Genomic DNA, 14060 nt, shown 5'->3' on the forward strand with positions numbered 1-14060 from the left:
CATTTTTTTTTTTTTTTTTTTGCTTTAATAAAGAAAACCATTCCCATACGAATGTAGGTCTTTCATAAAAGTGAAGTGGCATCATGCCAACTTTTGGAAAGTAGGGGATACCTGTACTAGGACAGGAGAACATTGATCCACTACTCTGGTCCCTCAGCATGTGGAGATATGGAAGAGCAGCCCCTCTCCTTGATGGAGCTTCTATGAAGCAGTGTTCTTCACAAGTCACGTGTCAGCTAAGGTGAGGGGCAGCAGAAGGAATTCTGTGGAGGCCCTGAGGTTGCAGGGTACCAACTCTGTGTGCAGCTACATGAGAATTCTCCGGGTCAGAGGTTCAGAGGGAGGTTGGCACTGAGAAAAGCCAGTTGGCAGACAAAGTCCTGAGCTAGGTGTGATGCCCAATACATGTCCCTTGGGCTCCAGTGATGTGCCATACCCTGTGCTGAGTTTGGTCCTAGTGATGCAGTCATGCACAAGCCAGGCTCAGCCCCTGCCTTTGCACTAGTAGAAGGGATCTAAATTTGGCCTCTACCGGATGAATGAGAGGCATAGAAAGAAATGACTGGCCTCAGGGTCCCCAAAGTGTAGAGCAATGTGTTTCCTTAAGCTGAGACTGCACCATACTGAGTTGGAGAAGAGAGTGAGAATTGTGAGATAGAAATATGTATATATGTTGGTCTCTACCCCACAGCCCCTCTGGTTCCTGGCACAGACCTTGTAATTTCCTAAATGATAAGAGCAATAAAGACCATCTTTTGGTCTAGTATTTGGTCTTTGACCTAGGTTCCTGACACAGGGCTTTTAAATCCCTTGGAATCTCCTGGGTGATTGATGTGTCTTTTGTTCTCTCAGGTGACCCTTGGTGGGCTCCTGGAAGAATACTGCCCAACAGAAAGACCAAGCTAGGAACTTGGAACTCCTAGCCCCAACCCTATCCTCCAGGAAGGGGAGAGGGGTTAGAAATTGAGTTAATGATCCATCATGCCTACATGATGAAGGCGCTTTAAAAATCCCAAAGGTATGGGGTTCAGGGAGCTTCTGGGTTAGTGAACATGTGGAGGTGCTGGGAGAGTGGCTCATCTGAAGAGGGTTTGGGGAGCTCCACGCCTCTTCCCACATACCTTGCCTTAGGCATCTCTTCCACTTGAATGTTCAACTCTATCATTTATCATATCCGTTTCATAATAAACTGGTAAATAGTAAGTGAACCATTTCTCTGAGTTCTGTGAGCTGCTCTAGCAAATTAATCAAACCTAAGGAGATGGTCCTGGTAACCTTTGATTTGTAGCTGCTTAGTCAGAAGCACAGATAACAGCCTGGACTTTCAACCAGCATCTGAAGCGTGAGGGGGGCAGTCTTGTGGGACTGAGCCCTCACCCAGGGGGATCTGACTCAATCTCCATGTAGATAGTGTCAGAATTTAGTTAAATTGTAGGACACACAACAGGTGTCACAGAATTGCGTGGGGTGGGGAAAGTGCCCATGTATCTGGTGTCAGAAGTGTTGTGTGTGTGGTTGTTGTTCAAGAGGAAAGGAGAAACACAGGGATGGTGTAGGTTTTCTTTACAGAGACTTAAAAGCTAAGACTTCAATTCATCTTTGGGTTCTTTACTTTTTATTTTTTTTTAAAGATTTTATTTATTTATTTGAGAGAGAGAATGAGATAGAGAGAGAGAGCATGAGAGGGGGGAGGGTCAGAGGGAGAAGCAGACTCCCTGCTGAGCAGGGAGCCCGACGCAGGACTCGATCCCGAGACTCCAGGATCATGACCTGAGCCAAAGGCAGTCACTTAACCAACTGAGCCACCCAGACGCCCTGGGTTCTTTACTTTTTAAATATAAAATCTACCCACACAAAATTTTTAAAGCTAAATCTTTTATTTTTCCTTCTACAATTGTTTGAATCATTATGAAAGATGATCTAAATTAGTTGTAGGCAGGCAAGGCTAGAGCTCCTGAAATGTGCATTAAAAAGAGTTTACTGACTGTGTTGCTTTGGGTTACAAAAATCAGATTCATGTTGTTGGGGCAAAATATTTGACAGTAAGGTTTTTGATCTCTATCTTGTTTCCCTTAGTATCTCCAGAGTCTGGAAACTCATAGGCAATTTATAAATATTTGTGGAATAAGTAATTGAAACTTGCAAAGATTCAGCAAGGGGGCAGGGTGGAGGTGAACATGTGTAATAGGAGAGAAGACGTGTCAGTTTGAGAAGGATAGCAAGTAAGGACAACTTCACCAATAGGAATTAGAGTCAATATGAATTAGAGTTTCTTTCTGGCCCTTTCCAGGTTCAGTGTTGGAATGAAAAAGAAGTGTTCTTTCTTGCTTGCTTTGCACCTTTCTTTCTCCACTAACTGGTACTCCATTCATTACCTAAAATGAATAAAACTACCCAACTTCAGGAAGGATCCTTAAATGGCTGGGCTGTGTTAAGGATCTAGTCAGTTGAGAACTATCCTCATTTGGTCAAGGTAGTACTGATGGTGGGCTGGGAACTTTGCAGAAGGCTCAGGGGTGCTGCAGCTCCCATCGGGGGGAAGAGCACACGGCAAGGCAGGAGAAGGTAGGTAGAAATGTTGTATTTGACAAGACCCAGCAAAGACAACAACGTTTTTACCTTTGATGTACTTCATTTGTTAATCTATGTGATCAGATCAATCTAGGTGACTATCTTTTAATTTTTAAAAACAAATCTATTTTGTATAGTTGCATACCTGTGAATAGAGGGACAAGAACCATCAACAGAAGGACACATATTTTAAGTTACTCTTCCAGTGGTAAAGGCTCTTTGTATAAATCAATAGAGAGAACATTTATGCCCATTTTATAGGAACTGAAGCATAATTTTTATGCTTTCATTTATGATAGAGGTTTATAGTCATTATAATTTTGATTTTTATGCCAGACTCTTGGTCTTATATATGGATATATGGATTTTTTGCTGCCAAGGCCTTCTTCAGGAACAAAAATCCCCCATTATAACATATGAGAAAATATGATCTGCTCTGTAATGTACTTCATGTGCAATTTCCATGGGCAGACCATGGCCCTTAGTAAACACAATACAACTGTAAAATATTTCTTGATTATTTTCCAGTGTTTAGCCTTAGCCAGAAATGTAGGAAGGAAAAGGTGGACAATCTTTAGGGTAATTTAAATGCTTGAAGTTATGGTTCTCAAACTTAATATGCACAAAATCACCCGGGTAGCTTGTGAAAATTGTAGATTACCAGACCTTACCACCAGAGAGTTTAAGTTGAGAATTCTAGAATGTGACCTGGGAAAATGCATTTAATAAACAGTCCAGTTGATTCTGCGCATGTTGTCTTAGGCCACGCACTGAGAAACTCCAGTTTAAGAGAATGTAAATACTTACACGGTCTATGAACCACAAGCAGAAAGCAGGAGAGATCCATTCTCTGGCATGAATGCCACAGTCGATCCATATGGCATTTTTGGCTGTTTGTTCTTTCCTAGAAACCTGTCCAAAGAAAACCCACAACAATAACAAGAAGCTTCAGGATAATCCTTCCATTTATGTAGTGCTTATATTTAATTCTTGCAACAAATCTGTGAAACACGCATTATTCTCTACATTCCTTTGAGGGTTTTCAAGGGACATTAAAAGCTGGTGAGATTAAAAGATACTAGTTAAAGTCACATAGCGGGTGAGAATCAGGATTGACATTTGCACTCAGGACCTTTGATTTAGAGCCCTCTTTGTTCTTCCACAATTGCTTAGTCATACCAGAGTTGCACGTGGAAGTGTAGAAATAAAGACCAGAGCACTAGTACTTCAGCTGTATCTTGACACCTTCTGTGAGGTAAATAGGTATGTGTGGCGTGGGCAGCTTTCTGTAGGAGACTGGAACAAAGCAAGTTTTGGGGAAGGGAAGCCAGTGGTGCTGAAGATCAACTTGGACTCCCTCACCGTTTTTCCCAGGGTGCATACTTTTTACGTATAGACTATTTCCTCATTGCCCACAGAAAAAAGCACACATTTAAGTTCACACAAACTTTTTGCCACCAGGTGTGGGGACAGAGGCCTTGTTTTGATTCATTGTATGGGGAGCTAGTGCAAGCTGCCAATTCTGGAATAAGAGCTCCTAATCTGTCCTCAGTGATAGACTTTGGTGCCTTCAGAAGTGTCCTCAAAAACACCTCCACACAAAATGAATCCTGGTTCATTTGCTTTTAAAAATTAGTTTCAACACAATTAGGGTATGGAAGGGAGGGAGAAGAGTATTATAAAATTAAACAAATATGTGGAGTTGAAATTCCAAAACAAGAAAAGGAGAGAGTTAGATTTTTATTGCCATTCACCAGCACTCAGGGAAGTTTGTTCTTAACCAACCTGGAGCTAGAGATAATCCAGTAAGAAAGCAAGGGAGAAAATCAAAGGGCATTGGCGTCAAAGAGTAAAATAGTACACAGAGGAGAACTATGTGGCTGATTTAATTTACTCAATTTAAAAGAAAATCTTGAGTTGTCTGGACTAGTTGCCTGACTCAATTTTCTGTCTAATGGTGCCAAGCAAACTCTCTTGGTACCGGTCCTGACACTGGGAAGATGAAGGAACCCCAGAGACTCCCATCGTGTGCATGTTCTTGGTCAAGTAAGACTGGAACTAAGGCACACAGGAAACATGATCTTCTAATGTGTAAATCTGGGTCCCAGAAACACAGGTTCTGAAGAGCACATACATTACGGCCAAAAGCAAACGGCATGGGTAGGTAGACCACAAATGCATGGATCCAATTTGATGGACCAACTCAGCTGTCAAGAAGACCTGATGTTTCATCTACCTTGAGTTTGCACTGCAGGTTCTTGTCAAAACAAATGAAAACCCAGGAACCCCGACTCGAAATCTTATCTTTGGCTGACTAAAGAGGCTCACCTCTCACAATTTAGATAGATAATGTTGGGAAACTATACGTAAATTAAATGTTATTAAGTCAAAGGTATTTTTCTGATGCTTACTTTTTTCCTAGAACTTCTTTCTAATTATTTGGGTGGGGGGCAGGGGGAACTGCTAAAAAAAAATGCAGAATTAGAAATTAACAGCAGGAATTAGTATGGTTTCATGGCTCCCAAAAATTCTTTCTTTGGCCGTATTCACAGACCTTTACTAAGGCAAATTTATTCAACTAAAAATAAATAACCAAATGGACAGGGATTGGAACAGAAGCTATCATATCAACCCTACTGCCAAGGCCCCCAACATTGCCCTGGTTCCTATCTTACCCTGGGTTTGACTGTTCAGCTCTTTCTTTGCTTCCAAAAATTACAGCAGTATCAGTGTTTGTCTAACAAAAGATTCCTCTTCATTCTCCTCCCTGCCAGGTAAGCCAGTCAGAGGTGGTGGTGGTGAGAGTAAATAAAGTACTTGAAAAATAATCCAGATGGCTCTGCTCCTTTTATGAAGGTAGCCACCAAAGCTTAGGAAGGTTAAATAGCTTATCTATGTCCCATAGACAGAGTAAATTCTAAAAATAGGGTTTTCACTGTTACACCAACACTGCATTAGTAAAGGAAAGAATGTAAGGGTAATAACCAATCCCCAAATAGCTGGATATTAAAATTGAGGAACACTTGTAATACAAATATTTCCATAGCTCAAAGAAAAAAATCCAAGTTATAATAACAGCAGTGGAGAATTAATACATTCTCCGAAGTTGAGAGATCAGTGACTCTCCCCACAACACACCTTTAAAACATAAAGTGGGTACTTCTCGTATGAGGATCCAATGTGGATTTTTTCAACCATTTCAGGATAGTTCTTAGTTATGGCTTCCATCCAAAAGTAGATCTATCAAAAGAGAAACCAGCAGTCAGTCACAGAGCAAGTTCAAAGCATTTCCCTGGCTAAAGAAAGCAGAAAATTTCTTCAGGGCAAGGCAATCCCTTTAAAACCTTTGTACAAAGAAAGAATAAGGAACCAAAGCAAGCTGGGGCTGGGTGTTTCTTCTGCTGTTTAGGAAAATCAGTAAAATTAAAGTTTTCAAAAGTATCAAGGTTTAGAGAAGGGGTAGAAGAGTACTAAGAAACTTACGACAAAGCAGGAAAAGTTAATCTTTAGAGTAGATCTCCTGAAAGTTATTTTTAAAAGCTCATCATATCGAATCCCTGCCTCCATGTATGAAATCCTCTTTACCATTCATTCCTGAGTTCACTTTTCTATGGGACTTTTTTTTTTTTTTTTAATATTCACTTTTCAAGAGTAACCTAAGGAAATCCTGGGCACTATCTTTGCACAGGATAAATAGCAGTGCCATTGTTTCCCACTAGAGACCTGTGTACTCACAACAAGATGTGTAAAATGAGAGGAGGCAAAGGGGAGGACAATCTGGAGGGAAAACATTTTCTCCGAGAAGTGTGATTCAGGACCATTCTCCTGGCTGGAAGTCTAGTGGTACTGGTGATTCTGTCAAGATTACAGTGGGAGGACAAAACAAAACCTCCTGGCCCTGACTTTAGGCTAGTGGCCACTTCAAAGCAGGGTTTGAATGTGGGAGGGAAGAGGTCTCGGCAGAATAGAGACAAGGGAAGAGAGATAAAGGAGGGGGGTGCAGTTTTAAGCTTCCCCATCAATCAGCCAAGCACATTGATTCTAGAAGGAGACTGAGTTCTGGTTTAACTGGAAAGGAACAGATGTTTTTGAAGATTAAATAGAAAATTGATTCTTATTTCTTAAGTCTTAGATGTCTTAAAAACATGGATATGGTCCTTAATAGTTTCTGGGCACCTAGCCAAAGATGATAAAAATACTTATATTAAGCAATAGAGCAGCATACTCCTATGAAAGGAAAAAAGGTATCGAGGGATTTTTATTACTTGGAGCGTACTACATAAAAAGAAAGTCCTCCAAAGAGTTTACCCTTTCAACTAACAAATATGGGGATATGGTTCTTAGAGTATTACATGAAAGCTCACACCAATCAACTGAGCCCCAGCATCTTTCTCAGGTTCCCTCTAGAAAAATTGGAACCTGTAAGAACTGATAGAAAAAAAATCAACTTTTTGATTAAAGTACAGGTGCTGAAAGAATAAAATACAGGTGGTGGTATTATTATTATTATTAGTTTAAATAAATTCCTCCTAAGGGGAATAAAATGCACTTGTTTACAGTGCACTAAATGTAAGTGTATAAATTCCTTTAATTCAGTGAGATAATGTTGCCATTATTCAGTAAGAGTACAATCAGGGTAATGGTCCAAAGAGACATGATTAATTGGATTGTTAATTTTTTTGTAGCAGTTTCAATAAAAAGGGCCCTATTTTTTATTTCTTGTTATTCCTTAGCATGCAGTATTACTGCTAACAGTTAGAGATACTCTTAGCTGTGGACAAACAGCCTGCTTAGAAGCAGTTTACTAAATATGATGCAATCTTCTCAGGGCAGATATCTACAAGAGGGTAAGTTACCACCATATAATCAACCTAATCATGATTTTTTTTTATCCTCTTCCGCTAATTATGTTTCTTTAATAATATCCCATGGTTGAAATGGCAATGCTAATTAAAAGAAAATAGTAATTTTGGAGAGAAATGTAATGGCTTACTTCATTTAGTGGGTGATACCGTTCATAGTATGAGGAGGAAGTCCGGGGGGTGACCGTGTCATTGAGAGTTTGCTGTTGGATAAGATCTTTCACTTCTTCCACCAAGATTCTGGGGACAAAACAGAGGGAGAGCTGATTTCCAAACAGGACTCTTATTTTCCCATGGCCCATTGCAGGCACAACAACAGGTGAGCATGGGGAAAAATCATGGAGAAATCGAACAAGCAAAAGTTCATCAAGGTGCAAACAATAACCCAGAACATTGTAGTAAGCTGAAATTCACAAACCTTCTTGGGAGACCCCACATGGGTGCTGGAGAGAAAGTGGCTCCTACATGGTATGTTTTCAGGGCCTCCAAAAGCTCACCCTTTCCCCACCATTACCAACATTCCTTGATTGTGATTCATCAGTGTCTTTAATGTATAGATTAATGGGCAACTTTCTTAAATCCAGAGTAACTTTGTATTATTCTGGTTTTAGTTAAGGACAAAGGAGAAGCGGAAAGCCTTTTCTTTTTGTTTTTCATTGTGACAACCGTTGATCTATACCAGATGTTCTGCATAGCCAAAGAAGATCAGATCTCTAGAGAAACAGAAGCACAGGGAAAGGGAAGGTACTGGAAAGTCATCTTGTTTAATTCTCTTCAGAAGTACCCCCTTGTTAACTAGGCAAACATTGTAACTGAATTAAGCTGTTCCTTCACTCGGGATGAACAGTTTGAAAGTTAGCTATCATTTTAATATCATTTTCCTTTTTCTTTAAGGCCAACAGATAAAAGCCAAGGCTTTGACACCAGAAGAGTCTGAGTTCAACTCTTAGCTCTGCTATGTTCTATGTGGTATGATCTTGCAAAATTCCTTTGTGAATATGAAACATTTTTCCATCTTTATAATGAGGATAGTGTCTCTCTCACAGAGTTAAATTAAGAGTTAAATGAAGCAATGTATATAAAGGCTCAGCACAGTCCCTGGAAGGCAGTAAACACCTATAACATATTATTAATAATTATTACAGTGGGGGCGCCCGGGTGGCTCAGTTGGTTAAGCGACTGCCTTCGGCTCAGATCATGATCCCAGGGTCCTGGGATTGAGCCCCGCATCAGGCTCCCTGCTCCTAGGTAGGCCTGCTTCTCCCTCTCCCACTCCCCCTGCTTGTGTTCCCTCTCTCGCTGTCTTTCTCTGTCAATTAAATAAATAAATAAAATATTTTTACAAAATAATTATTATAGCACATTACCCAAAGGCTGCCCATTGATACACAGAAGAGAGCATGGCCTCCAGGAAGTCCTAGGGTAGCTTATGGAAGACCCGCTCTTGGGCAGTGGATGCAGGAAGGAGACATTGGATAGGAGAATCCAAGAGGAAGGGACATGGAGTCTGAACAGAAATTGCCTCTGATACAGTGTTTCGTTTAGGGCCAGACATTCAAGAATGTTCACTGACCTTGTGAAGCAAGGAAGGAAGCCAAATCCCCTTTAGCGCTGTTTTTTCAAGAGATACCACAAAACCTACTAAGGTGAATGACAATTTTGCTCCCCAGGTCTAGGCACAGAGTAGAAAAACTACAAGAAGGAAGGAATAAGGAGAAACTCTAAGAGGCTCCTCAGATCGCTGAGTCTGAGGCATTTTCAGATAAGGGACCTAGATCTTGAGAGATTAAACCACTTGTCCAAGGTCACAGAGCTAGCCACTGGGGCCTCATCACCAGTCCACTTTAGAAATTTCCATGTTGCCATGTTCAACGTAAGTGTTCATTTTTCCAGGAAGCAATTATACCGTCTGCTAGCAAAATACATCATAGGTGTTTATAATGGCTACTCAATAAATATTGAATGATGCCTACCTGAATTGAATTGTGCTGTCATGTAAATGGGCTTTCACATTGTTTACATCAGACTCACTCACAAAAAAATGGACTTCCTTCTGCTTCTTAATAAATTCAGCTGTTACTGGCTGCCAGAGAACAATCTGCATTTTCAAGGGGCAAAAAATGAAAACAAAAATGGTTGTTTACGTCATTCTCATCTGTAGCGAAAGCCATAAGAATGTGTCCCTAGGAGAAATGAAAAAGACATTTCCTGGCCGCTGGTAACCAGTCACTATTCACACACGTGGCAGTGTAAACATTTATCTTGCAGGGGGCTTGTTTTATTCTTCTCTGTAACCCCAGTTGCTAGAGAGGGCCTGGGACATATAGGGCACTCAATAAATATTTGGTGAGACAAGAATAAATGAGTGAATGAATATATTTTTGACCCAACTATAAAGCTGGCTCTGTATGTCAGACGTGTAAAGGAGAAATGCACTTCTGTCTAGAAAGTTAATTAAGTGTTGATTTTCTTTAAAAAAAATTCCATGTCCTTGATATTATTATCCTTCAGTATTCCTTTTCTTTAATCTAATTATGGACTTTGGGCAATGCCTTTCAATAATACTTACACTTTTTTCTGTTTTACTGGGCTTTTTCCAAGCACTTTCACACCCATTTCCTTTGACCATTATAATTATACTTTGCTATGGGCTAGCAGGTGTTATTATTTCCATTGTTATTATTTCATTGGAAATAATGAAGAAATTAATGCTTATAGCCAACTTGTCTAAAATCATACATGTAGGAAGTGGCAGAACAAGAACTCTGATGCTTCCTCTGGTGGTATGTCCTCTGGCCGTGGTGTGGTGGCCATGAAAACGCACCGCTCAGTTCTGTTGAGAGGAGCACAGTTGAGTGCCCTTCCCAGCCCCTGTACCTCTTGGTCCACTGGAGACTGAGGCCAAGCTGCCCTAGGGCTGCAGCCAGCCACTGATTGAGCACCGAGGGCATATTCTTGTAGGCCCATTTCTGCAAGATCTGGGTTTCCTCTTCCAGGTAGCTTTGGCCTAAGGACGCACCACTGGTCCAGCCAAACCTTCATCAGAACTACCCTAGAGAACCTCCATTTCTGCACAAGCGTCAGAGCTGCGTCATGGTCTGAAAGTGCCCCCTACCATCTTTAGCTTCCTCCTCTTCATCCATCACAAGCATTCCCCTCCTAGTCCATCCCTGGCATCTTTGTTTTTTTTTTAAGATCTTATTTATTTATTTATTTATCTGAGAAAGAGGGAGAGAGATGGTGAGAATAGGAACATAAGCAGAGGGAGTATGAGAGGGAGAAGCAGGCTTCCTGCTGGGCAGGGAGCCCGGTGCAGAGCTCGATTCCAGGACCCTGGGATCATGACTTGAGCTGAAGGCAGATGCTTAACGACTGAGCCACCCAGGCACCCCCTTCCCTGGCATCTTTAATCTGGTTTTGATGTCTGCTTCTTGGAGAACCTTAACTGACAAATAGGGAGACATCAATTTTCTACCATGACATTTTGTAACTCTTGTCAGCTTTCTACACATTAAGCATTCTGGGGAGATGGGTCCCAGGCATGAAGACTTTAATAAATGTTCCCTTGTGGTTTGATACTTATTCCTTTTACAAACCATTGTTTTATAAACAAAGTTCTATTGGACTTCTGTTATCACAACATCTTTGTAAGTACACACTTTAATTCCCAAAGTACAATTATTATGAAATTGGCTGAAAAGCCAATAGCACAAATGAAGAAGTTTTGATTTTAGCAACCAGCAAAATCATGTGATGATGGGAAGGGCGAGATGGCTATAAGAAGAGGGGTTTAAGGGCACCTGCATGGCTCAGTTGGCTAAGGTCTGACTCTTGACTTTGGCTCAGGTCATGATCTCAGGGTCGTGAGATCGAGCCTTGTGTCACGCTCCTGGCTGGGCATGGAGCCTGCTTAAGATTCTCTCTCTCTCTCTTTTTCTGCCCCTCCCCCCTGCTCACTCTCTATTTCAAAAAAAAAAGGGGGGGGTTATACCAACTATATGTAATTCAGACAACATATGAGAGAACATCGTACACAAAAGTCACACCTAGTGAGGCTAACATACAGTTGATCCTTGAAGAATGTGGGGGTTAGGGGTGCCGACTCCCATGCAGTTGAAAATCTGCATATAACTTTTGATTTCCCCAAAACTTAACTACTAACAGCCCACTGTTAACTGGATCCTTACTGATAACATAAACAGTTGATGAACATGTATTTCATGTGCTGTATGTATTATATACTGTATTCTTATAATTAAACTAGGGAAAAGAAAATGTTATTAAGAAAATCATAAGGAAAATACATTTACAGTACTATACTGTATTTCTCAGAAAAAACAAACAAACAAACAATCTGTGTGTAAGTGGATCCCCACAGTTCAAATCAGTGTTATTCAAGGGTAGCCTGTAAAGATAAATGAAGGAGAATTTACCTCGTATGTTGTAGTAAGATTCTGCAGAATCTGAACTTGCCTGGAGGTTCTAGGAAGAGCAGATAAAACCTGGCCACTGGGAAAAAATAACACAGAATTTTGATGTTAAATAAAAAAGTGAAAATGAGATAAATTATACTGGGAGGGGCTTCTAGGTAATTGTGAAAAGGAAACAAACTTTAAATGATAAAAGAGGATCTTGCTACAGACTAAGTGTTAAAAAGAGAACATGCACTTTCTCGTTCTTTCTGCTCCTGAGCACCTGCCAAATCAATAACTCTGTTGAATGGGAGTACTTACTTCTTTCTTCTCCTTTGTGTGCGTGTGCATACCTAGGTGGTTTTAATTTTAAAAATTAAATATTTGATGCATAAGGGAATATTTATATTAACATTCACTGATTACATAATAAGATGAATGCCTGGGAACCCATTATGCCACTTAAGAAATCTGTTATTGGATGTCCTTGAAGCTCCTTGTGTCCTTGTCCCCACTCTGTCTCCCCGCCACATCCCAAAGGTATCCACTACCTTAAATTTTCATTTTGCTCATTCCCTTACTTTTCCTCAATAGTATGGATTCTTAAATACATGCTTGGATTCTTTAATGTGTAGATTCTTAAGATACCCTTAGATCTGCTTGATTTAACTCTATAAAAATGGTGTACTATATATATCTTCCTGTGTCTTATTTTTCTCACTCAACATTGTATTTTCAAGTTTATCATCTGTGTTGAAAAATGTAGCCATAGTCCCCATGTGTTGGAATTTGCCTACAAGTGGAATTGCTATTTCTTGGGGGTACACATATTTTAATTTCAAAGAATAGTACCAAATTATTTCTCAAACTTTTTACACCAGTTTATATTTTCACCAGTAGTGGAAATGATTTCCTATAGCTCCTCCTCCTTGGTAACCCTTTATGCTGCCTGACGTTTTAATTTTTCCAATTGAATGGTTGAATTGAAATGGAATCTTTAATGTAATTTTAATTTTAATTTTCTGACTTACTAATGAAGTGCAATTATTTCCATTCAATTATTTTTTGTGACAATCTACTAGTAGAATTTCTTTTTATAATCTAGATACTAACCCTTTGGCAGTTAAATGTATTGAAAATATCTTGTACCAGTTTGTTTCTCTTTTCGCTCTCTGTACAATGTATTTTTAGCCATCATTTCCTTCTAGGTTTGTGCTTTACTGTGTGTTAAGAACTCTTTCCCAATCCCTAGGTCTTAAAGATATTCTCTTATATTTCTTTTGCCTTTCTTCTTTTTCTAATTTGAATTCCAGTATAGTTAACATACAGTGTTGTATTAGTTTCAAGCATATAATATAATGATTCAACAATTCTATACATTACTTAGTGCTCATCATGATAAATGTACTCTTAATTCACTTCACCTCTTTCATCCATTCCCTCCCCCCACCTCTGCTCTGATAACCATCAGTTTATTCTCTATAGTTAAGAGTCTGATTCTTGTTTTTTCTCTCTCTCTTTTCTTCCTTTGTTCATTTGCTTGTTTAGTTTCTACATATGAGTGAAATCTATGGTATTTGTCTTTCTGTTTGACTTATTTCACTTAGCATTATACTCTTTAGATCCATCCATGTTGTTGCAGATGGCAAGATTGTATTCTTTTTTATGGCTAGATAATATTCCATTGTATATATATATATATATACTACATGTTCTTTATCCATTTATCTGTTGAGGGACACTTGGGCTGCTTCCATAATTTAGCTATTGTAAATAATGCTGCAGTAAACATAAGGGTGGGTACATCTTTTCGAATTAGTGTTTTAGTATTCTTTGGGTAAATACATAGTGGAATTACTGGATCATATGATAATTTTATTTTTAACTTTTTGAGGAACCTCTATACTGTTTTCCACAGTGGCTGCACCAGTTTGCATTCTCACCAATAGCACATGAGGGTTCTTTTTTACCATATCCTCGCCAACACTTGTTGTTTTCTGTGTTTTTTGTTTTAACCACTGACAGGTGTGAGGTGGTATCTCACTGTGGTTTTGATTTGTATTTCCCTGATGATGAGTGATGTTGAGCATTTTTTCATGTGTCTGTTGGCCACCTGTATTCTTTGGAGAAATGTCTGTTCATGTCTTTATGCCCATTTTTAATTGGATTATTTGGGGGTTTCTTTGGGTTTCTATTTTTTTGATGTTGAGTTGTA

The 14060-nt window shown here is 39.6% G+C and overlaps 1 protein-coding gene across 1 annotated transcript in view; it reads right to left on the reverse strand.

Moving 5' to 3' along the window:
* The window catches only part of CPB2 (carboxypeptidase B2), a 49691-nt gene that overhangs the window by 21395 nt on the left and 14236 nt on the right, over positions 1-14060 (reverse strand). Inside the window, exons 2-6 of the mRNA XM_045867531.3 lie at positions 11867-11942; positions 9407-9531; positions 7565-7673; positions 5710-5811; positions 3379-3483 (exon numbers count right to left, since the gene is read on the reverse strand). Of these exons, the coding sequence (XP_045723487.1) occupies positions 3379-3483; positions 5710-5811; positions 7565-7673; positions 9407-9531; positions 11867-11942 (517 nt within the window). The remainder of the gene's footprint in view (positions 1-3378; positions 3484-5709; positions 5812-7564; positions 7674-9406; positions 9532-11866; positions 11943-14060) is intronic.

The sequence above is a fragment of the Mirounga angustirostris genome, unplaced genomic scaffold (assembly GCF_029215605.1).
Source record: "Mirounga angustirostris isolate CCGP_5_RB_7025 unplaced genomic scaffold, mMirAng1.0.hap1 SCAF_3, whole genome shotgun sequence".
Classification (NCBI taxonomy): domain Eukaryota; kingdom Metazoa; phylum Chordata; class Mammalia; order Carnivora; family Phocidae; genus Mirounga; species Mirounga angustirostris.